This window comes from Macaca fascicularis, chromosome 5 (assembly GCF_037993035.2).
Source record: "Macaca fascicularis isolate 582-1 chromosome 5, T2T-MFA8v1.1".
Taxonomy (NCBI): Eukaryota; Metazoa; Chordata; class Mammalia; order Primates; family Cercopithecidae; genus Macaca; species Macaca fascicularis.
The window spans coordinates 77,828,578-77,853,797 of record NC_088379.1 but is presented as its reverse complement, the minus strand read 5'-3'; the positions used below and the strand labels follow the sequence as shown (position 1 = coordinate 77,853,797).

General features: G+C 38.3%; 1 protein-coding gene across 6 annotated transcripts in view; it reads left to right on the top strand.

The window, feature by feature from the left end:
- The window catches only part of CEP135 (centrosomal protein 135), an 83,965-nt gene that overhangs the window by 56,264 nt on the left and 2,481 nt on the right, over positions 1-25,220 (top strand). For 3 of the 6 annotated variants that reach the window (XM_005555245.5, XM_065545178.2, XM_074039969.1), the window contains 8 exons: positions 3,123-3,178; positions 4,196-4,364; positions 5,810-5,920; positions 6,209-6,394; positions 12,022-12,231; positions 13,708-13,910; positions 15,072-15,176; positions 18,759-18,872. In XM_005555245.5, the coding sequence (XP_005555302.1) occupies positions 3,123-3,178; positions 4,196-4,364; positions 5,810-5,920; positions 6,209-6,394; positions 12,022-12,231; positions 13,708-13,910; positions 15,072-15,176; positions 18,759-18,861 (1,143 nt within the window). In that variant the 3' untranslated portion in view covers positions 18,862-18,872. Of the gene's footprint in view, positions 1-2,073; positions 2,184-3,122; positions 3,179-4,195; positions 4,365-5,809; positions 5,921-6,208; positions 6,395-12,021; positions 12,232-13,707; positions 13,911-15,071; positions 15,177-18,758; positions 18,873-25,220 lie in introns of those variants that run through there. The other 3 variants (XR_012434907.1, XM_005555246.4, XM_074039967.1) reach the window with 3 other exon arrangements.

The following is a 25,220-nucleotide window of genomic DNA, read 5'->3' as shown; positions in this document are numbered from 1 at the left end:
TTGCATTTTGACCTATGGTTGTCTTAATTTGCAGATTTGTGTATTGCCTGTCTCTTAACAGGTTGCTGTAGCTATTGTTTTTGATAGATTAGTTTTTTAGGCTTCAGACTAGAATTATAAGTGGATTGTATACCACAACTACAGTATTAGAGTGTTCTGGGATTGTCTCTGTATTTAATTTTACCAGTGGGTTTTATACCTTTAAATGATTTCTTTTTGCACATTAGTTTTTTTCTTTCTAATTGAAGAACTCCCTTAGCATTTCTTTTAAGATGTGCCTGTTCGTGGTGAATTCTCTTAGCTTTTGTTTATCTGGGAAGGACTTTATTGAAGGGCACTTTCGCTGGATAACATATTCTTGTATGGCAGTTTTTTTCTTTTAGCACTTTGAAAATGATAGTCTACTTCCTCTTGGCCTGTATGGTTTCTTTTGAGAAGTCTGTTTCTAGATGAATTGGAGTTCCTTTTTATATCATTTGCTTTTCTCTTCCTGCTTTTAGGATCCTATCTTTGTCCTTGACCTTGGAGAGTTTATTATATGTTTGGGGCAGTCTTTTTTTTTTTTTTTGAGACAGAGTCTTGTTCTCTCGCCCGGGCTAGAGTGCAGTGGCCGGATCTCAGCTCACTGCAAGCTCCGCCTCCCGGGTTTACACCATTCTCCTGCCTCAGCCTCCCGGGTAGCTGGGACTACAGGCGCCCGCCACCATGCCCAGCTAGTTTTTTGTATTTTTTAGTAGAGACGGGGTTTCACCGTGTTAGCCAGGATGGTCTCGATCTCCTGACCTCGTGATCCGCCTGTCTCGGCCTCCCAAAGAGCTGGGATTACAGGCTTGAGCCACCGCGCCTGGCCTGGGGCAGTCTTTTTTGGGTTGAATCTCTTTCGTGTTCTCTGACCTTCCTACACCAGGAAATTTGTCTTTCTCAAGTTTTGGAAAGTGTTCTGTTATTTCTTTGAGTAAGCTTTCTACCCCTTGATCTTGCTAAACTCCCTCTTGAACACCAGTAATCCTTCGGTTTTGTATTTTTCTATATCTTACAGGCAATTTTTGTTCCTTTTTATTCTTTTGTTGTTGTTCTCCTTTCCCTGTGTAATTTCAAATAGCTTGTCTTCAAGCTCACTGATTCTTGCCTTTGCTTGATCCATTCTCCTGTTGAGATCCTCCAATGAATTTTTCAGTTCAGGAAATGTATTTCTCAATTCTAAGATTTGTTTGCCATTTTTTATTATTTCAATCTCTTGGTTAAATTTCTCTGATATGAGCCAGGTATAGTGGTGTGCACCTGTGGTTCCAACTGCATGGGAGGCTGAGGCAGGAGGATCCCTTGAGCCTAGGTGGTTGAGTCTGCAGTGAGCCGTGATTACACCACTGCACTCCAGACACTCCAGCCTGGTCAACAGAATGAGACCTGTCTCAAAAAATATATATTAAAAATTTTTTTCTGATAAATTTCTGAATTTTCTGTGTTATTCTAGAGATCACTGAATTTCCTTGATACCTCAATTTTGAATTCTTGGCCAGAGAGCTCAGGTGTCATTGTCTTGTCAGGATCAATCACTGGTTCCTTGCTTTGTCCATTTGAAGAGTTCATAGTTCCCTGTTTGCTGTTGTTTCTTGTGGATGTATGTCTGTGTTTTCGAAGGATTAGTTATTTACTCCAGTCTTCTCTGTCTGGCTTGTTTTTTTGTTGTTGTTTTTGTTTGTGTTTTTTGAGACAGAGTCTTGCTCTGTCACCTAGACTGGAGTGCAGTGGCATGATCTCAACTCACTGTAACCTCTGTCTCCCGAGTTCAAGCGATTCTCCTGCCTCAGCCTCCCAAGTAGCTGGAATTACAGGCATGCAACACCACACCTGGCTAATTTTTGTATTTTTAGTAGAAATGGCATTTCACCATGTTGGCCAGGCTGGTCTCGAACTCCTGATCTCGGGTGATCCACCTGCCTCAGCCTCCCAAAGTACTGGGATTACAGGCCTGAACCACCACACCCAGCCTGGCTTGTTTTGGTTTTCATTGGTTATGTTTGCTTAGAGATTCTTCAAACTTTATTGAATTTCTTATACTTTTTTTCATAGGTTACTGCCTCCTTTTTGTCACTAGATGGTGGCTAAAGCCCAAGTTTGCCTTGGCTTTAGTGAATGCTCACACCCCTACCTATCTGGGATGGGGGAGGTCCCAAAGGGGATGTCCCAGCAGTGTCGAAGGGCTGGCTAAGGGTTTGTGCCCAGGGGACCTGTGGAATGTACCTCCTACAGCATGGTGTTACTGAACTACCACTCTGATTTGCTGTCTTTGGCCGAACAGAGAAGAGTTTCCAGGGATGAGGAGGTAGTCCTACCTCACCACTTTGTCTCTGGGTGTCCTCAGGGACAGGTCTCCCTTCAGGTATCCATGATGTTTCCTGTGTGTTGAGGCATGGAACAAGTCTCCTGCCAAATTACGCAAAATAGTAGAAAAGCTGGTTGTCCACCTCAATCTCACTTTTTCCAGTGTAGAAACCATGAATTAGAGGAGATTTTCCTTTGTACTTGGTGCCAGGCAGATAGAGGGAACGGACATCACAGATGTGCAAATTCGATTCTGTCATTGTGTGCTCAGAGGTTTTTTACGTCTCTGTGGCCCAGGAACTGACTTGTCCTCGTATTTGAGTCCTGGGATAGTGCTGATGATAATGTTAACATTGTATATTTATTTTTGGTTTTCTTTGTGAGGAATGAAGTCAGCTTGTGACTACACCACCATCTTAGAACCAGAAGTTTCCCAAATATGCAATTATTATTGGCCATGTAGAAGTTTCTAAGACCCAGGACCATGTTTTCTAATGTTTAAATATCATTTTTTTCAAATAATGTTGATCTTCAAAATGTAATTTTATCTATTTCTAGAATGTGATTTTATCAGATCTCATTAAAGCAAACTCAAGAAAACTATTCAAGGGTAGGTCAAAACACGCCAGTATGTGAAGTACGATTGGGACATGGAGATATGTTCACTTGGAGCTTTGTTTTAGGCATACTTTATATAATTGAGCTGCATATTTGAACTATATGAGTATGACAAGTTATGTAAATTTAGCTAAAGACATTTTGGTTTAAAATCTTACACATTTTTGTAATTTCTATAGGAGAAAACTGTTGCTCAAATGAAGCTAATGATCTCAGAGTGTGAATCAGCTGTGAAGTAAGTCATTAATGAAATTACATCCAGCTTTTTAGGAGATTTTCAGTGAATACAGCTTTATCTATTCAGTAGCAATGTAGCAATAGAAGAATTTCTCTTTCAATTTCCCCATTTTTGTCAATGATAGCATCATTTTCTCAGTCTCCAGCTTGAAAATATGTTATCCTCTTTAACCTCTCCTTTTCTGTCATCCACATAACACTTATGTCTTATTAACTATTCTCCTATATACCTACTTGTTCCTTATTTTTACTGTAATTATGCCACTTGGAGCCTAATCATTAAAACTTAAATTACTTAGTAGCCAATCTTGAATTTATTGTCCATCTAAACCTATCTTGAGCGCTGTCATAAAATTTTACGTTTTATATCTAGTCTCTCCAGGCAGATTGTAAGCCACTTCAAGAAAAAAGTTGCTTATTTATTTTACTTACCCTTAACATTTTATATAATAGTGGGGATATAGACATTTAATAAATATTTGCCAATTCAATCTATGCTTTACTTTTTGTTTGTTTTTGAGACAAGGTCTCACTCTGTTGCCCAAGCTGGAGTGTAGTGGCATGATCTCCACTCACGGCAACCTTGGCCTCCCCAGGCTCAGGTGATCCTCCCACCTCAGCCTTCTGAGTAGTTGAGACTACAGGCATGTGCCACCACGCTCAGCTAATTTTAAAAAACTTTTTGGTAGAAATGGGGTCTCCCTATATTGCCCAGGCTGGTCTCGAACTCTTGGGCTCAAGCTATTCAACTTTTAACACTTGAAAGTGTTCTGTGTTTACTTGACTGTTGGATTAATACATTTTTTTTTTTTTTTACTTCATTTGCAGGTAATTATTGGTAGAGCTCTAAAATATCTGTTCTACCTAATTAATAGGTATCTTAATGCAGCAGTTATAATTTCTTATAATCGCAGTATATTTGTATTCTAAGTATACTTAGACTATAAGTTTTCTTTTAAATGAACTACAGTTTTTATAAGTTTTCTTTATTATTTTCACATCACTCATTTAACAGCCAGCTAAAAGAAACATTAGTTAATCGAGATCGTGAGATAAACAGCCTCCGGCGCCAGCTTGATGCAGCTCACAAAGAACTCGATGAAGTAGGAAGATCTAGAGAAATTGCTTTTAAGGAAAACAGAAGATTGCAAGATGACCTGGCTACAATAGCAAGAGAAAACCAAGTACGAACACAATGCATAAATTTTGATAGTTTTATACTATCCATTGTTTGCTAAATATTACAGCTCTAAATTTTTTTTCTAAAATTTAATGACATAAAAATAAGTGATATAAATAATTCATTAAGGACAATGGTGTTTATCAGGGTATTAAAAAATGTAGCTTAGGCTGGGCGCAGTGGCTCACACCTGTAATCTTAGCACTTTTGGAGGCTGAGGTGGGTGGATCACTTGAGATCAGGAGTTTGAGACCAGCCTGGCCAACATGGTGAAACCCCATCTCTACTAAAAATACAAAAATTAGCCAGGCGTGGTGGTATGCGCCTGTAATCCCAGCTGCTCGGAAGGCTGAGGCAGGAGAATCACCTGAACCTGGAGGTGGAGGTTGCAGTGACCCGAGATCGTGCCACTGCACTCCAGCCTGAGCAACAGAGTGAGACTCCATCTAAAAAAATAAAGTTGCTTAGAATGCTGCTGTATATCACAGGGTGTCTAATGGGTGCAACTGATCTCACCATTTTGGTCTTTGTTGCAAGGAAACCTAAAGCTGAGAGCATGAAATTCTGTATGTCAGAAATCATTGTCACCCAATGGGTGAGGACATCAGCATCACTCCCAGAGCAAAGTTTCTGTGTTTTAAAGACTCAGGATAGGTTTTAATTATTTGTGCTTACTTCTGTCTGCTCTGAAATATACCTGTAGTTAAATGAATGAGTGTTTTAGAATGGTAAATACTGAAAGGTATTAGTTCTGTTTGTGCTGGTTTCCTAACAGATTATACTGAGAAAACCAGTGATTTTCCTGTTTTAAATATTTTATGTTTTTAAAAAATTGTTTTCAGTATTATTCAGCATAAAGCATATTGATGAAATATGAATTTTTTTAATGTCAGCCCCTGACCATAGCTAGCCCTTAGTGTAAATATCAGATACATGATCAGGACTATTATGGGAAATGTGTGATAAAGTTTGGTTAAAAAGTCAAGATCAGACCAGGCGTGGTAGCTCACGCCTATAATCCCAGCACTTTTGGAGACCAAAGTAGGAGGATTGTTTGAGCCCAGGAGTTTGAGACCAGGCTGGACGTCATAGTGAGATCTCATCTCAGAAAATTAAAAAAAATTAGCTGGCATGGTGACATTTGCCTGGGATCTCAGCTACTTGGAGGACTGAAGTGGAAGGATTGCTTGAGCCCAGAAGGTCAAGGCTGCAGTGAGCTGTGATCACGCCATTGCACTCCAGCCTGAGTGATAGAATGAGACTCTGTCTGAAAAGTTTTAAAAAGATGAGATCTGCCAGGAAAAATATGTGAAAATAACACTTAGGAACAGTTTTCCTTTTGTCCTACTCTATCTTATTCTCCAATTCCAAAGGAATTATTTGAATATAAATAAAATTTATTTGGTGGTGTGTTCATTTTAGATTATCTTTAATTTTTTTTATTTGTAGGAAATCTCATTGGAATTGGAAGCAGCAGTGCAAGAAAAAGAAGAAATGAAGAGCAGAGTTCATAAATACATAACAGAGGTGTCACGATGGGAGAGCTTAATGGCTGCCAAGGTGAAAAATGCTATTTAGGTTGGATTTAAGACTGAGGGTTTTTCTTTTTTTAACTTTTTCATGTTGGTTTATTCTGCCTCTACAATTAGATACTAAACATTTTAAAGTAGAGATCCTGCCTACTGCCTTTTTCTATTTTTCCCATAGATTTTAGTGTGGTACCTGCACAGATAACTAATGCTTCCTAAATTAGAACAGAATGCTGTGTGTGTGTATGTATTTATGACATGGGTGTTCCAGTAAGTGACAGTTACTAATTTAGAAACAATTTTATTATGATTAAACCAGGAAAAAGAAAATCAAGATTTGTTAGATAGATTTCAGATGCTTCATAACCGTGCTGAAGACTGGGAGGTCAAAGCCCATCAAGCGGAGGGAGAAAGCAGCTCAGTTCGACTGGAACTTCTTTCTATTGACACTGAGAGGAGACATCTTCGAGAAAGAGTGGAGCTATTAGAAAAAGAAATTCAAGAGGTAATATATTTATTTGTTTTGTAAAGATGTTATTTGGTGAAACAAAACATTCAAAGATACTTTATTTTTATTTTTATTTTTTTATTTTTTTTTGGAGACAGAGTCCCACTCTGTCACCCAGGCTGGAGTGCAACGGCACAATCTCGGCTCACTGCAACCTCCACCTCCTGGGTTCAAGCAATTCTTCTGTCTCAGCCTCCTGAGTAGCTGGGATTACAGGCATGCGCCACCATGTCTGGCCAATTTTTTGTATTTTTAGTAGAGACGGGGTTCCACCATGTTGGCCAGGCTGGTCTCAAACTCCTGACCTTGAATGGTCCACCCACCTCAGCTTCCCAAAGTGCTAGGATTACAGGCATGAGCCACCGCGCCCGGCCTCAAAGATACTTTATTGACCTGAGGTTGTAAACATTGATAAAATCAAGTTCAGTGGTAAATTTCTGTCATTCTCTTAATTTTCATACAAGCCCCATTACTTTTTTTTGTAGTAAAAGATACATACATCAAATTTCCCATTTTAACCATTTTTAAGTAGACAGTTCTATGGCATTAGTACATTCACAATGTTGTGTAACTGTCACCATTATTTGTCACCCTGCTTTCTATCTCTGTGAATTTGATTACTCTAGGTACCTCATATAGTGGAATCACACAATATTTGTCCTTTTGTGACTGATTTCACTTAGCCTTATGGTTTACTTTACCTCAGGGTTCATCCGTATTGTGTAGCATGTATCAGAATTTCATCCTTTTTTAAGGCTGAGTAACATTTCATTGTATGTATGTACGACATTTTTGTTTAGCCATTCATCTGTCAATAGACATTTGATTTGGTTCCACCTTTTGGCTGTTGTGAATAATGCTGCTGTGAACATGGGTATACAAATATATCTGTTCAGGTGCTTGCTTTCAGTTCTTTTGGGTGTATACCCAGAAGTGGAATTACTGAATCATATGATAATTCTGTATTTAATTTTTTTAAGAATAGCCATGTGGTTTTTCCATAGGTGCTACACCATTTTACATTTCGACCAGCAACGCATGAGGGTTCCAGTTGCTCCACATCCTCACCAATACTTGTAATTTTTTAATTTTTTGTTTTACAAGAGCCATCGTAATAGGAGTGGAGTGGTATCTCGTGCTTCTGGTTTGCATTTCTGTAATGGTTAGTGATGTTGAGCATCTTTTCATTTGTTTATTAATGATTTGTGTATCTTCTTTGGAGAAATGCTTATTCAAATCCTTTGTTCATTTTTTATAATCAGATTGTTTTAAGTTGTTGTAGAAGTTCTTTATATATTCTGGATATTAATACCTTAGTGTATATGTGGTTTGCAAATACTTTCTCCCATTGTGTGGGTTGCCTTTTCAACAGTTTTTGATGTACAGAAGTTTTCAATTTAAATGAAGTCCAATTTATTTTTTTCTTTTGATGCCTATACTTGTGGTGTCATATCCAAGAAATCATTGCTAACTCCAGTGTCATAAAGCTTTTCCCCTATGTTTTCTAAAAAGAGTTTTATAGTTTTAGCTCATATACTCAGGTCTTTGATCCATTTTGAGTTAAGTTTTACAAATGATATAAGGTAAGAGCCCACCATTATTTTTTTGCATGTAGATTTAAATAAGATTTTGTCATAAAGACAGTCTATAAAAATCTCATAATAAAAAATGTGAGTTCAGTTAAAGTATAGGGACCCAGGGTTAGATTGATATACAATAGTTGGCCATTATTATCATTTTTGTTTTGTTTGTGTAGTCTTATAATTTTTATCTTTCAGGAGAAAGTATTGACTATCTGTAGCGGATAGAATTATAGACTCCAAAAAGATATATTGAGGTACCAACCCCCAGTCTCTTATTTGGAAAAAGTGTTTTTGTAGATGGAGTCAAGTTAAAATGAGGTCATAGTGGATAGGACAATGGATATTTGGACATAGGAGAGAACACCACGTGAAGATGGAGGCAAAGATTAGAGTGATATGTGTAAAAGTCAAGGAATGTCAAGGACTGCCAGTAGCCATCAGAAACTAGGAGAGAAGCAAAGAACAGATTCTGCCTCAGAATCTCCAAAAGGAACCATACCTGCCAACACCTGAATTTTGGACTTCTAGCTTCCAGAATTATGAGAGAATAATTTCTATTTTTCTAGGCCACACAATTTGTGGCAGTTTGTTACAGCTGCCCTAGGAAACTAATACAGATTATGGCACCAGAAAGTGGGTTGCTGCTGCAACAAACACCTGAAAATATTAAAGTGGCTTTAGAACTGGGTAATGAGTAGAGACTGAAAGAGTTTTGAAGTGCTTGACAGAAAAAGCCCAGATTGCCTTGAAGAGATCATTGGTAGAAATATGGACATTAAAGGCAATTGTGATGAAGACTCAGAAGAAGTGAGAGCTGTAAAGAAAACTTCTGTTATTTACAGAATACATATGTTGTCATGGATGAATTTTGCCAGAAATATGAATGTTTCCTCTGGTGATGTCTCAGAAAGAGTTGAGAAAAGATGTTACTTGTTATAAAGTGACAGAGAACTTGGCTAAGTTATGGTCTACTGTTGGGAGAAAAGTAGAATTTGTAAGGGATGAACTCAGATATTTAGCTGAGAAGATTTCCAAGCAAAGTGCAGAAGAGACAGCCTGGTTTCTTCTTGTTACTTGTAGTAAAATGTGAGAGGAAAGAGAGAAATGGAGGAAGGAACTAAAAAGCAAAAAGGAAACCAAGATATGAAGCTGGGCGTGGTAGCTGACACCTATAATCCTACTACTTTAGAAGGTCAGGGCAGGCAGATCGCTCAAGCAATCCACCTGTATCCACCAAAAAACTACACTCAGGAGTTCGAGACCAGCCTGGACAACATGGCAGAACCCCGTCTCTACAAAAAATACAAAAAAATTAGCTGAACGTGGTGGCATGTGACTGTAGTCCCAGCTACTTGGGGGACTGAGCCCAGGAGGTCAAGGCTGCAGTGAGCCGAGATTGTGGCACTGCACTCTAGCCTGGGTGACAAAGTGAGACCCTGTCTCAATAAAACAAAAAGGAAAGAAACCAGAACTTGATGATTTTGGAAAATTCTTAGCCTATCCAGACAGTATGCTGTAGAGTGTGACTAGAAAACCTCTTGGTGAAGAGATTAGATATGTGACTCATGAATCCAGTCAGTCATCTCAGCAGAATCACTGCCAGCTTTGACTGAAAGAAGCAGAAATGGGATGAAATGAAGGAAGGCTATTGGACTTCTGGGATCCTACTAGCAGAAAACAGACCAACAGAGCTAGTTGGCTGCTAGTTCACCTTCAAAAAAAGGACAGAATGACTCTAAGGGTAGCTCAGAGACCAGCAAGGCCACCAAGGGCAGCTCAGAGGCTGGTGGGGCTGTGGCTACCACCACAAGCCCAGACAGGTCCAGATGATGGAGCTACTGTCTGTCTCCTTGGTTTCAGAGGGCAAGGCCACTGCCCCTGTGGGACACAGGGTGGGGCCACCCTGGCTGGCTCAGAGGACAGAGCACCAGATAAACAAGGCACAAATGATTATTATTGGGTTTTGAAATCTAATGGATTTGGCCTGCTTGGTTGCAGACTGACTTTGGACTAGTAACTCCTTTATTCCTTTTATTTTCTCCCTTTTACAGTGGGACTGTCTATTGTATGCCTATCCCACCATTTTATTTTGGAAGCAGTTTACTTGTTTTCCAGTGTCATAGGTCTGTACATGGAGGAGAATTTTGTCCCAATGTGGTCCATATTCAGAGTCTCACCCATATGTGATTCAGATGGTGCTTAGATGAGATTTTGGGTTTAGAGTTGATGCTAGAATGTTGGGATGGAGTGAATGTATTTTGTATATGGAAAGGACATGAATTTTGGGGGACCAGAGGGTAGGAGAATTGTGTTCACCCGAAAGATACGTTGAAATCCTAACCCCCAGTGTCTGTCAACATGACCTTATTTGGAAACCGGGTTTTTGCAAATATGAACAAGTTAAGATGAGGTTGTGCTGGGTTAAGGCAGGCCTTAACCCAGAGAATGATGGAAATTCTCATTCTCTGAGATGAGGGAAATTTAGATACGTATATACAGAGAAGGCTGTGTGAAGATTGAGGCAGAGATTGGAGTGATATGTCTACAGGTCAGTGAACACAAAGCCCTGGCAGCATCCACCAGTTGCTAGGAGAGAGGCATGGGACAGATTCCCCCACAGAAGCTCTGGAAGGAGCCAGCCCTGCCAACACCCACATTTTGGACTTCCAGCCTCCAGAACTGTGAAAGGATAAATTTCTGTTGTTTTTTTTAAACACCTCATTTGTGGTAGTTTGTTACAGCAGCCCTAGGGAACTAATACATTGTCTCTAAAAGTTTTCTGTTAAGAAGAGTATAATAACTAGTTAAAGGAATCCTTTTCAACCTTCAGAAGAGTTTTTCAGCAACTGTTCTCAACTAATCTTCAATTATTTTGTTCTTTATTATTGTTCGTGTTCTTATGTAGTATATGAAATTAGCTTTTACTAAAGTATAAGCCAATTTCACAATAAAGTATTTGTTTAGGGGAGCTTTTAGTAATGCACTAAAAAATCTAAATACTTTTCTGCGATTGTTGAAGTTGGTTGAATCTTCACAGCACAATATTAGATTTTCAATGTGGATTCATGGAGTTTTTTTTTTAAGAGACGGAGTCTTGCACCATTGGCCAGGCTGGAGTGGAATGGCTTGACCATAGCTCACTGCAGCCTTGAACTCCTGGGCTCAGGTGATCTCCCGCCTCAGACTCCCACGTAGCAAGGACTGTAGGCATGTGCCACCACACAGCTAATTTTTGTATTTTTTTGTAGACAGGTTCTCACTATGTTGCCCAGGCTGGTTTCAGATTCCTGGGTTCAAGTGATCCTCCCGCCTCAACCTCCCAGAGTGTTGGGGTTGCAGACGTGAGCCACTGTACCCAGCCATTTTAATAGCCTGTTGCAATAATTTTATTTTTCAAATGCAGAATTCTTCCCAAAACCCAGAAGTAGAGTTTATATCAGTTTGTATTTATTACTCATAATTCAAATTGTGAGAAATTTCAACTGTGGATTCGTCTTTAAAAAATGTATCAGTATTTGAAATTTTTTCCATTATTTCAGTTATTAAAATATTAAAAAGTTACTTACTATTATTTAAGTTAAATTTAAATTTCTTCAGGTATTTAGTTTTGAAATAAACCCCATTTTTGGAATTTAGAATTTAACTGAAGACAGTTGAGGAGTGATATGTATATATGTTACTTTTTCTTGAAATGGCATTATTATAACAAAGATAATTTATAAAGGAAAAATTTAATGCAATTTCAAAAATTCCTCATATCCACAACCCCCTGACACAATAACTTTCTTTTTTACATCTTCCAAATATATAAATATACACATGAGGTACACAGTTACCATGATTAATAATTATACACAATTCCTTTTGTTAAGCATTAAATAGGTCATCTTTAAATAGTGGGCAGCTTCCTGGGAGTATTTTAAAATAAGCAAAAATTGACTGTCATATTTTTCTGAAGTGAAATTGTTGGCTGTACACATTCAGGTTCTTAAAATGTTTGGGTTATTTTAACTTTTTACTTGTTTCTTTTTCTTTTTTCAGCACATAAATGCCCATCATGCTTATGAATCTCAGATCTCATCAATGGCAAAAGCCATGTCTCGATTAGAAGAAGAGCTGAGACATCAAGAAGATGAGAAAGCAACAGTATTAAATGACTTATCATCTCTTAGAGAACTTTGCATTAAACTTGATTCAGGCAAAGATATTATGACGCAGCAACTGAATTCCAAAAACCTTGAGTTTGAGAGGGTAAGAAAGAGAAATTGTCTTGGCAAATTGTTGTATTGAGCCCTACTCTAATTGTTTTACTTTGGCATTCACCACACCATGCATATATTTGTTTCCTTTTAGAGTAGTTACTTTTTTTTTTGAGATGGAGTTTTGCTCTGTCGTTCAGGGTGGAGTGCAGTGGCGCGATCTCGACTCACCACAACCTCCGCCTCCTGGGTTCAACCAGTTCTTCTGCCTCAGCATCCCGAGTAGCAGGGATTACAGGCATCTGCTGACACATCTGGCTAATTTTTGTATTTTTAGTAGAGATGGGGTTTCACTATGTTGGTCTCAAACTCCCAACCTCGGGTGATCTGCTGGCCTCGGCCTCCCAAAGTTCTGGGATTATAGGCGTGAGCCACTGTGCCCGGCCTACAGTAGTTACTTTTGACTACAGGATTTTGACAACCAGATTTGACTGCTTGATTCTTTGCAAGATTTCTCATGCAAACGTAGTGATGAAAGTGGGTGCTGTTTTGGAATAGATGGCTATTTAGGAAATTATGAATTTTCTGATTATAAATTAGGAGCATATCCTACTACATTCTTTCTCTGTTTAAAAGTAAGACTTGAGGCCAGGTATGAAGGCTTATACCTGTAATCCCAACACTTTGGGAAGCCAAGTCAGGCAGATTGCTTGAGCTCCAGAGTTTGAAACCAGCCTGGGTAGCATGGCAGAATCCTATCTCTACAAAAAATACAAAGAATTAGTCAGGAATGTGGTATGTGCCTGTAGTCCCAGCTACTTGGGAGGCTGAGGCGGGGAAGGTTCACTTGAGCCCAGGATGTTGAGGCTGCAGTAAGCAGAGATTGTGCCACTGCACTCCAGCTTGGGCAACAGAGTGAGACCCTGTCTCAAAAAAAAAAAAAAAAAAAAAAAGTAAGACTTGAATGAAGGATTGAACGGTTCAGTGCTTCCAAAATAGAATATTTTTCCCGATAAAAATCTCAAGGTGTTTAAATCTTAATTAAACAAGTCTATTTAGCTAGAATTTGCCATTCCCAAACAGAGGCATTACTTTAAATAACCTAGTGTTTGTTTTCAAACATGGTTGTTTTCAATTTTCACTCATCTAGTAGTATCCTTATTTTCAAGTACTGAGAAGCTGCAATACTGACTTGATCATGTAGTCAGAGTAAGCATATTCAACCAGAAGGATCTCATTGCCCTTATGATTTTATCTTAATGACCCTCTCTTGACAAGGTACCATGACTGAACACTATTTGAGGATTGGAGTAGATCCTATAGCCAAATAAGCCCATAGTAACAAAGATTATTTTGAAAATAAAGTGTCTTTCTTATACTTAAAGAAATGGTTCATAATCTTTAACCAATACCCAAAATGAAACAAGTGATGGATGACTAGTTCCACAGAGCTATATTGTCATATACATAATTTTTTCAGAGTAAATTTAAATTGTACTGAAGTAATCTTACTTTGTTTTTCATGTAGGTTGTAGTGGAATTAGAAAATGTAAAGTCAGAGTCAGACCTATTGAAAAAACAACTGTCAAATGAGAGACATACAGTTAAAAACCTCGAATCATTGTTGGCTACAAACAGAGATAAAGAATTTCATTCTCACTTAACCTCCCATGAGAAGGATACAGAAATCCAGCTACTTAAGGAGAAGTTAACCCTTTCTGAAAGCAAATTGTAAGTGTCTTAAGTCAATTTATGCAAAGACAATTGCTTGTGAAGGGTAATTTTTTAATTTTTTTGAAGTGGAGGAAAGGTTAAGAGTATGAAGGATAGGCCAGGTGCAGTGGCTCACACCTGTAATCCCAGCACTTTGGGAGGCCAAGGCTGGTGGATTGCCTGGGCTCAGGAGTTTGAGACCAGCCTGGGCAACATGGTGAAACCCCATCTCTACTAAAAATACAAAAAAAAAAAAAAAAAAAAAAATTAGCCAGGTGTGGTGGTGCACACCTGTAGTCCCAGCTACTCAGGAGGCTGAGGCGCGAGAATCACTCGAACCCAGGAGGTGGAGGTTGCAGTGAGCCGAAATTACACCACTACACTCCAGCCTGAGCGACAGAGCGAGACTCTGTCTCAAACGAACAAAAAGCATATGAAGGATGTACAAAACCAAAATATTTGGCTTATATGTCTGCTGCTTTTGGAAATTTAGGAGACTGGCTCGGGAGAAACATCGTGTTGGGAGGTGCAGACCTGTATATCTTCACTACAGAGGTGGTACTGTGGCAGAGTAATGAGAAGAGAAAACATTAGGAAAGCACCTACATTTGAGGAATGGACAGAGGAGTCAGTGAAGAGAGATCGTTCTCAGGAGAAGAAGAGGTGGCTGTGTTTTATGCCGTAGATTAGGAAAGAGGACTCTAAAAAGGCTACGAGATTTGACCCACATTACGTGTATTGATTACTTTGGGAGAGATTGATGATGTAATACTTTTACAATAGAAGGATTTAGACATATTTGTAGGAAGAGGGAAGGAAACCCAGAGTAGAGTACGCATGGAAGAATGAACTTTTGAAAGGTATTAAAAATATTAATATTTCTCTTTCCAAGGCAAGCGTCAAGAAAGAGCCAATGACGACACTTTACATCTTGATATTACAGTTTATGTCCCATTCAAATTTGTATCCCTAGCATTGCTTTAGTGCTTAGTATGTAATAGATGTTCAGTAAATGTTTCATAAATAAATGAATGAAAAAGAAAATGTGATAAAAGCTCTACAAGTTTAGAGAATTCTTGTTGAAAGGTCTTGATCTTCTCTTTATTAATTTAAAAAACCACAGCACTTGACTTTACAAAACAGAACATTTATTTCTGGATTTTTAAATTTGTTTTTAAGAACTAGTCAAAGCCGGGAAAACACCATGCTTCGAGCTAAAGTGGCACAGTTACAAACAGATTATGATGCCCTGAAAAGGCAGATCTCAACTGAAAGATATGAACGGTAAGACAAATTTTTTAAACATTTGACAGTGTTTTTATGTGTTCTCTATCATACTTCAGAAAGTATTTAATATGGCTTACAAATAGCAAACTTGCTAATACATAAAGTACATTTCTTTGGCAATTCTTCCTTTTAAAAAAGGCAACAAGTACTGGGGACGATAACAGCTCTACAGTAACTAAAATAGCAAGTATTACATAGCAGATGCTTTATAAATATTTATTGAATAAAATTGTTTAATCTGAAAAATAAGGTAAAATAGCAAGTGTTGTATAAATATTTCCTATAGCATTCTGTAGGGCAAAATTAGAGCCCACAGTTATTTCAGAGAGTGTAGAGAAGGAACAACAATCCGTACAAGAGCTCCGAAATGTATGGTTCAAGTAGGATGTTCCACATACAAATCATAATAAAGGTAATGATATTGAAGATAGTAACAGCAGTTAACAGATGTGGGCCAGACACTATATAAGTGTCTGATTAATCCCACCAACAATCTATTATTATGCCTACATAAAGGAAACTGAGATCACATAAATAGTAAATGGTAGGACCAAGAGTAAAACCAAACAGGTTTTAATTCTAAAACCTGTACCCTTAACCTCTCCAATGTATTCCCTATAGCTTAGTAATTTTCATATTCACTCATAATTTGGTTCATTTGCTTTATGTTGAAAAATTTAATCCCCAAGTGTTACAAACCCGGAAAGAGACCTGCTTTAAATTAAAGTCTAACTTGCAAATCAATTGCCACGTTACTTTTCTCCCATTACTCTTTGCTACTATGTTAACACCATAGACGTCTGCATTCCTGAGATTTCATTCTCAAATAGTGGCCAAGTTGCTTGTTAGATCAGTTTTTGAGTTATTCTTACCTATTTACATCAAAACTTTATGGTGATTTGCTGTTTGAAGTGTGTGCTATGAAATCAATATTTACAATTTCATAAAGGACTTGTGCAATCCCAGCACTTTGGGAGGCCAAGGCAGGTGGATTTACTTGAGCCCACAAATTTGAAATCAGCGTGAGCAACATGGCAAAACACCATCTCTACAAAAAAATTTTTGAAAATTAGCTGGGGCATGAGGATGGGTGCCTGTAGTCCCAGCTACTCAGGAAGCTGAAGTGGAAAGGTTGATTGAGCTCAGGAGGTTGAGGCTGCAATGAACTGTGATCGTGCCACTGCCCTCCAGCTTGGGTAACAGTGAGACCCTGTCTCAGAAAACAAACCAGCCAACGAAAAATTAAGCCTTAGGTAGCAGCAGAGACATGAAAGCAGGATTGATAATTTCTTGTAATTTAGAAGATCTAGTTTCTGAATGTACTAAACTATACATATATAATGATTTCCATTTCTTAGTGATAACTTAAATTCTCTGCAAATCAGAAGTCCTAAATCAAGCTCTCTATTGCCCAGGGTTATAGACCTCCCCACAGTTCCTCCCCCTTTTCTTTGCCTCTAGGCCTCAATGAAACCTTGAGCCTCATGACCATGTCTTTCTTGCTCTTTACTATCCACTTACATCATGCATTCTCATGGGTGCAATGTTACTTCCCGTCCTCCAAAGGAAGAAATTATTTCTTGGGGGTAGGGGATAGAGGTAGCAAAAAAATTTTAGGTAGTATAAGTTAGTAGAATGGTTTATGTCTCTCCAAAGGGCCAGGACATAAGCAGTGTATTAAAATTTCATGGGGTGAAGGGATAATCTGGGGAGGAAAAAGTCTAGAAAAGTTCCTTTGGGAGAGTAATAATGAAGAAATCTTGAGAAGCACCGAACTAATTAGAAATCTCAGACACTGAAGAGCTCAAGGCAGAAAGAGTCTAGTCCAGAGACTATAAATAGCCCACAAAGGAGATGGCAACATAATCCCCATTCTTGGTGGGGACAGACCCAGACACAGGGAAGGCAAGCATAATAGAGACAATAGATTCTTTCCAATCTGACTTTTGGGAATTTTGAGGCGGGAAGATGGGAGAGGGCTAGCTATATGTGCAAGATGATATGGTAGGCCTGGCATGGTGGTTCATGCCTGTAATCCCAGCACTTTGGGAGGCTGAGGCAGGAGGATCACTTGAGGCCAGGAGTTCAAGACCAGCCTGAGCAACATAGTGTGACCCCTATCTCTAAAAACATTTTAAAAATTAGCTGGGCATGAAGGTGCACACCTGTAGTCCCAGCTCCTCAGGAGGCTGAGGCAGGAGGATCGCTTGAGGCCAGGAGTTCAAGCCCAGCCTGGGCAACATAGTGTGACCCCTATCTTTATAAACATTTTTTAAATTAGCTGGGCATGAAGGTGTGCACCTGTAGTCCCAGCTCCTCAGGAGGATGAGGTGAGAGGATCACTTGAGCCTAGGAGTTTGAGGTATAATTGTACCACTGTGCTTGAGTCTGGGCAACAGAGCAAGTGACTGTCACACACACACCAAAAAAAAAACAAAAGAAGAACGAGTAAACCTAGTTATGGGGAACATCAAAGTATAGGCAGGAGAAAAGGATCCAGTAACACAGCTAAGGAAAAATCATCTAGGTAGAAAGAGAACCAGGAAATGTGGTGTCATGAAAGCCAGGGGTGGTTACCAGAACCAAATCCCACAGAAGGGCCTAGCATGTAGGCATTTAATTTTTAAGAACACATTAAACAGGTTTGTTATAATTTTTTTAAGTATAAAGAAGAAAATTTAATTTATCTGTAAATTTTTGCCCTCCATACTCACCATTAGCCTTTTTGAGTTTAACATCTCGTCATCTAGTGTTTGTGTGTGTCTATCTGTGTATTCAGTTAGTATCCTATGTATTTTCACTATATATAATATGTATTATAATTAATATATAATATAATATACTAATCTATATTATAATATATAATATATATGATACATATTATAATACATAATAACATATAATATACTAATATATATTACATAATACATAAATATATAGAATATATCTCATATAATATATAAATAGTAGATAAAAGATTTCAATTAAAATATGTACTGTGAGATTGTTCAAAGCAATTATATAATATATTTATAAAATATATATTGTATATTATATTATTATATATTGTATTATATATTTTATAATGTATTTACATATAATATGTATTATATATTATATGTAATTAGTATATTAGTGTTATAGTATATGGTATAGTATATAGTATATTAGTATATATATAATTAGTGTAACTAGTATATTAGCATTACTATTAAATTTAAATCCTATGTCTTCGTATGATTTTTAAGTAGTGGATAAAAGATTTCAATTTAAAGAATATGTACTATAAGAGATTGTTCAAAGCAATTATGTTATAACCATGTCAGAATAGCAGGCTGTCATTAAAATAATACCTTAGAAGCAAAATGCTCCTCACTGTACATATAATATTTAATTTTTTAATTGAAATCTTTTATCCACTACTTAAAAATTGTACAAAAACATAGGATTTAAATTTAATAGTAATACTAATTAAATAATTTATTACAAATTTGCTAATAACTATTATATTTGTATACTACTTTTTTATTTTTCCTGGTGCTTGCGTTTATCTCTCTCTTGTTTGATCTTTACTAATAGAGAACGAGCAATCCAAGAGATGCGTCGACATGGTCTTCCTACACCACCCCTTAGTTCCACTCTGAGGTCTCCTTCACATTCTCCTGAACATATAAATGCGTAATTATCAGAAAGGTATGTATGTAACACCAAGGACAGGCAAAACTAATCTGCGGTTGTAAAAATTCAGAAAGTTGTTTTCTTCATTGGGAGAGGGGAGATTGCCTGGAAAGGCGTCCAGGAGAACTTCCTGGAGTAATGGAAAAGTTTCTGTATCTTGGTCATAGTAGTTATGTGGGGATATACAATTGTAAAAATTCATAAAACTGACCATTTACAGTGTGTGCTTTTTTTTTTTTTTGAAGAGATGGGGTCTCGGCCAGACACAGTGGCCCACACCTGTTATCCCAGCATTTTGGGGAGGCTGAGGCTGGAGGATCACCTGAGGCTAGGAGTTTGAGACAAGCCTGGGTAACATAGTGAGATCCCCATCTCTACAAAAAATACGAAACTTAGCCAGGCATGGTGACACACGCCTGTAGTCCCAGCTACCAGCTGCTAGGGGGTGGGGGAGGATACTGAGGCAGGAGGATGGCTTGAGCTCAGAAGGCTGAGGCTGCAGTGAACTATGATTGCACCATTACAGTCCAGTTTGCATGACAAGGCAAGCCGCTATCTCCAAAAAAAAAAAAGACAGGGTTCTCACTGTCTTGCCTGGGCTGGCCTCAAACTCCCAGGCTCAAGCAGTCCTCGCACCTCAGCCTCTTGAGTAGCTGGGACTACAGGCTGGCCCGTGCATTTTATCGTATGTAAATTATACCTGAATTTAAAAAGAGAAGACATCTACAGCATAACGTTAAATGACAATATGAGCTATCACAGGGTATTCTTTGATGAAGGGCTAAATTCAAGCTACAAATAATAGGTAGTAAAAATGTAGACAAAGCATAGAAACAGGAGTACACATGGCACAGTAGTCCCAACCTGGCAGGAAGGGCAGGCTGTGGGGGAATAATGCGGGAGAAAGGTTTGGAACTTAGAGTGGAATATATAGAGTATTATATTGAATGTGAAGCTAAATTAGAGATTATAGACTTTATTCTGTAAGTCAAGGGAAACCATGAAGGTCAGTCCTTCTATGTATAGGATGGGTACAAGGGAAGGGTCAAGATGAAAGAGCTGTTTCTGGTAGATTAATTTCACACCTGTCTTTCAACCATATTGGAAAGGATAGGAACTAGAGGTAGAGAGTCCAGTAAGTGGTATGAAATGAGCAGTATAATAGTTCAGGGTTAGTATAATAATATTGAAAACTAGGACTGAATTTTTAAAGTAAACTATGATATATATACAGAAAGGTACCGTATCATAGATACATAGTTCAATGAAGTTTTTCAATGAACAAATTGAACACATCCAGGTAACCTGCATGAAAAATCGAAAAAACAACAGGCCAGGCATGGTGGCTCACACCTCTGTAATCCCAGCACTTTGGGAGGCTGAGGTGGGTGGATCACTTGAGGTCAGGAGTTCAAGACCAGCCTGGCCAACATGGTGAAACCCTGTCTCTACTAAAAATAGAAAAATTAGCTGGGCATGGTGGCGCACGCCTGTAGTCCCAGCTACACGGGATGCTGAGGCAGGAAAATTGCTTGAACCCAGGAGGCAGAGGTGGCAGTGAGCCCAGATCGCGCCACTGCACTCCAGCTTGGATGACAAAGTGAGACTCCATTCAAAAAAATAAAATAAAATATAAAGCCTGGCACAGGAGACTGAGGTCGGAGGACTACTTGAGCCCAGTTCAAATCCAGCCTGGACAACAAAGAAAAACCCCATCTCAAAAAAAACAAAATAAAACAAAACAAAACTAACCTCTCTTGGGTGTCAGTCATAAGCCCTGGTCTAAAAGTAACTGTCCTGACTGTTAAAAGTGTAGATTTCTCTTTGCTTACTTTTAGACATTTTGTAAATGAAATCATGTTCCTGGCTTCTTTTTCTCAGCAGTACGTATTGTTGTGTGTACTTGTAGATTGTTCAGTCTTGTTGCTGTGTATGGAATGCCATTATGGAAACTTACTACAATTCAATTACTCCTCCTTCTCTTGATAATCATTTGGTAGTTTCCAGTTTGGGCTATTACAAATAGTGCTATGGTTATACTTAGAAGTGAAAGTGATGGATCATTGGATATATGTATGTTCAAGCTCTAGTAGATATGGCAAAACTGTTTTCCAGAGTAGTTGGAAAGTCCTAGGATGCATTTGACTGAGGAAGGATCAAAGGGATGTGCTAATTCACTGGAGATGAGAATGAATGGGAAAGAAACGTGAGTCAGACCCAGGCTTTGACAGGTAGTGACTGTGAAAATGCATACTCATTGACAGAAATAGTTACGCCAGTCTTGTTTAAATTGATACATTTCTTTGCCTCTTTTGATAGAAATATATAGAAGATAATTAAACATTTCCTCTGACTCAGAATCCTCATTGTGAACATTAGTTATGTGCTGTTCTTTAACATACTGATGCCCTCATGTTTGTAGAGCCTAGGTTTAAATGATTCCTGATTGCTCTGCTTTTGCTTTTGTGTTTGATTAAGGCATTTATTTTTCTCTTTCACTTTGAGGACCACTTCTCAGTGTTCACTGTAGTCACTGTGTCCTTCTTAAATTGCTGTGTTATTTTCATGTGATCCGGTGTTGGTTCACCTTCTTGTTACAAAGCCTTGTAAGAGTGTGACACAGACATTTTCTCATGTTTGATTCATAGCTGCAGTTTAGATCAGGGGTTGGTTGGTAAACTAGGATCTGCAAGCCAAATCCATACCACTGCGTATTTGTGTAAATTAAGCTTTATTGGAGCACAACCACACCCATTTGTTAACAGATTGTCTAAGACTGCTTTACTGCAGTGGCTGAGTTGAGTACTTTTGACAGACCCTATGGCCCACAAATCTAAAATATTTACTTCTGTCTCTTCACATCATGTAGCTCTGGAAAGACTCAACTGTAGACCTGTAAGAAAATAAGAGTGAAAGGCAAATAATTCCTTGGTTTTTGAAAATAAGCTTGACTTTGTAGAGTCCCTGAAAGAGTATTGGGGACTCTCAGGGATCCCCAGACTGCACTTTAAGAACTACTGATGTGGAACGTAGATTCCTGCAATCCCTAAAACTGTGATGAATTAGACATTGCATTTTTGTTTTGTTTTGTTTTTTGAGCCAGGGTCTCACTCTGCCACTGGAAGGATGTGGCATGATCATAGCTCACTGAAACCTCAAACTTCTGGGCTCAAGTAATCCTCCTGCCTCAGCCTTGGGAGTGACTGGGACTAGAGGCACCACACCCATCACCACTATCTAATTCTAATATTTTTTTATCTCCCCAAACAGAAATTCTGTACTCATTAAACAATCACTCTCCAATCCCCAGACCTCACCTTCCCAGCTCCTATTAACTTCAAATCTACTTTTCTGGTCTCTATGAATTTGCCTATTTTACATTTTCATATAAGTGAAATCATACATTTGTTCTTTTGTGTCTGGCTTATTTCACTTAGAATAATATTTTCCAGGTTCATCCAGATGTAGGATATACCACATTTTAAAAATCCTTTCATCATTTAAAGACACCTGGGTTGTTTCTACCATATGGTTATTGTGAATAATGCTACTGTGAGCATTGGTGTATAAGTATCTGTTTTAGTCCTTGTTTTCAAATCTTTTGGTATATACCTAAGACTAGAATTGCTGGGTCATGTGGCAATTCTGTTAAACTTTCTGAGGGACTGCCAAACTGTTTTCCACATGCTGCACCATTTTATATTTCCACCAACAATGCATGAGGGTTCCTGTTCTCCACATCGTCACCAACACTTGTTATTTTCCATTTTTTAAAATTTCAATGATTCTAGTACATGCGGATTAGAAAACTTCTATAACCATTAACAAACTCGTAATTTATAACTTTGTAATAATTTGCAATTAATTTTTGAGGTATGTTGAGATTATTTACTAATCCATTTCCACTCATATTTTCTAAATATTGTCACCAAAACTAATTTTAAGGGATTTCCCCAAGCACTCAGAAATGAATTGCTCAAGGAAAAAAAAATGAATTGCTCAACTAAAAAATGGCATCTCAGATTAGTGTCTCTTAATACTTAAAATATATAATCCGACTTTTATTCTTTCTTTTTTGACTGTCATATCTAATGCATGCTATTTGAGTAGGAAAAACCAACAAAACTGTTTTTCCGATTCTCGTACACCACTCAGCACACCACTTCAGGCACCGTATTCTCCAGCAGACACCAACTGATCTCAGTTTCAACATTTAACTCAATTCTGACATTATCTGCCTGGAGATAGTGTCAGATCCCACAGATTAAGAGCTCAGTCCCACAAATCCCTTCCCCTTGACTTCAGATGCCAATCGCAAGTCCCAGGTTGTGATCTGTGCTTCTGACTGATGAAGTTTCCACAACCCCCTCATCACATTCTATTAATTTGCTAGAGCAGCTCACAGAACTCAGGGAAACATTTTACATTTACCTGCTTATTGAAAAGGCTATTACAAAGGATACAGATTAACAGGCAAATGGAAGGGATGCATAGGGCAATTATTAGGAAACCAGCTCAAAGCTTCTGTGCGTTCTCATGGTGCACCACCCTCTAAGCATCACCAAGTGTTCAGCTATCTGAAAGATTCCTGAACCCAGTTTTTGGAGGTTTTATGCAGGTATCACTAAGTAGGCATGATCGATTAAATCATTAGTCATTGGTGATAAACTCAACCTTCAGCCCTTCTCCTCTTTTTGGAGGTTGAGGTGTGGGGTCAGTGGCCCAATTCTCTAATCATGCTTTGGACTTTGTGGTGATCAGCTCCTGTCCTGAAGCTGTCTAGAGGCCCCTAGCCACCAGTCATCTCATTTGCTTGCAAAAGACACAGTTATCACTGTGGAGATTACAAGGAGCTGTGGACCAAGAACCAGGGGCAGAGACCCAATATATACAGTCACGCATTGCTTAACAACAAGGGACATGTTCTGAGAAATTTGTTTTAGGTGTTTTCATTGCGCAAATGTCATAGAATGTATGTACTTACACAAACCTAGACGGTATATAGCCAACTGCATACCCAGGCTATATCGTATAGCCTCTTGCTCCTAGGCGATAAATCTGTACAGCATGTTACTATACTGAATACTGTAGGCAGTTGTAACACGGTGGTATTTGTGCATCTAAACATAGAAAACGTACAGTAAAAATACAGTTTAAAAGATAACCAGTGGTACACCTATATGGGGACTTACCACAGATGGAGCTTGCAGGACTGGAAGTTGCTCTGGGTCAGTCAGTGAGTGAGTGGTGAGTGAATGTGAAGGCCTAGGACATTCCTGTTCACTGCTATAGACTTTATAAACACTGTATACTTAGCTATACTAAATTTATTGTTTTAATTTTCTCCAATAATAAATTAAACTTGGCTTACTATAACTTTTTTCCTTTATAAACTTTTTAATTTTTTTTAACTTTTTGACCCTTTTATAGTGACACTTAGCTTAAAACACAGATTTCATAGCTGTACAGAAATGTTTTTTTCTTTATATTCTTATTATATAAGCTTTTTTTCTATTTATGAAATTAATCTTTTGTTTTACTTTTTAAAGTTTTTTGCTAAAAGCAATGACACAAACACACACATATCTTAGGCCCACAAAGAGTCAGGATCGTCAATATCACTGTCTCCTTCCTCTACATGGTGCCCCACTGAAAGGTATTCAAGGGAAATAATGTTTACGGAGCTGTCCTCCCCTGTGATAACAGTGCCTTCTTCTGGAATACTTCCTGAAGGACCTGCCTGAGGCTGTTTTATAGTTCACTTTTATTTTTTAATGAGTAAGAGTACACTCTAAAATAATGATTAAAAGCATAGCATACTAAATACTAAGCAATAGGAAATTTTCGGTTCTGTTATAATCTTTTGGGACCACAGTCTTTTATGCAGTCTGTCATTGACCAGAATATCATTATGGAACATATGACCATATTTCTGTGTGTTTTTTTTTGTTTTAAGAGACAAGGTCTCGCGGTCTCGCTCTGTTGCCCAGACTGGAGTGGTGCAGTGTGCCATCAGAGCTCACTGTAGCCTTGAACTCCTGGGCTCAAGCAGTTTCCCACCTTGGCCTCCTGAGTAGCTGGGACTACAGGTGTGTGCCACCACACCCAGCTAATTTTTGTATTTTTTTAAATAGATATTGGGTCTCACTATGTTGTCCAGACTGGTCCTGAACTCTTGGGTTCAAGCGATCCTCCTGCCTCAGCCTCCCAAAGTGCTGAGATTACAGGCATGAGCCACTGCACCCAGTTTGTATTTCTTATTATAATGCAGTATCACACAGATTCACGGGGGAAACATAAAATACAGAGACATATAAATAAAGAAACAAAAAATCACTTTTTTAAACAAAAGTATAAGCCAGG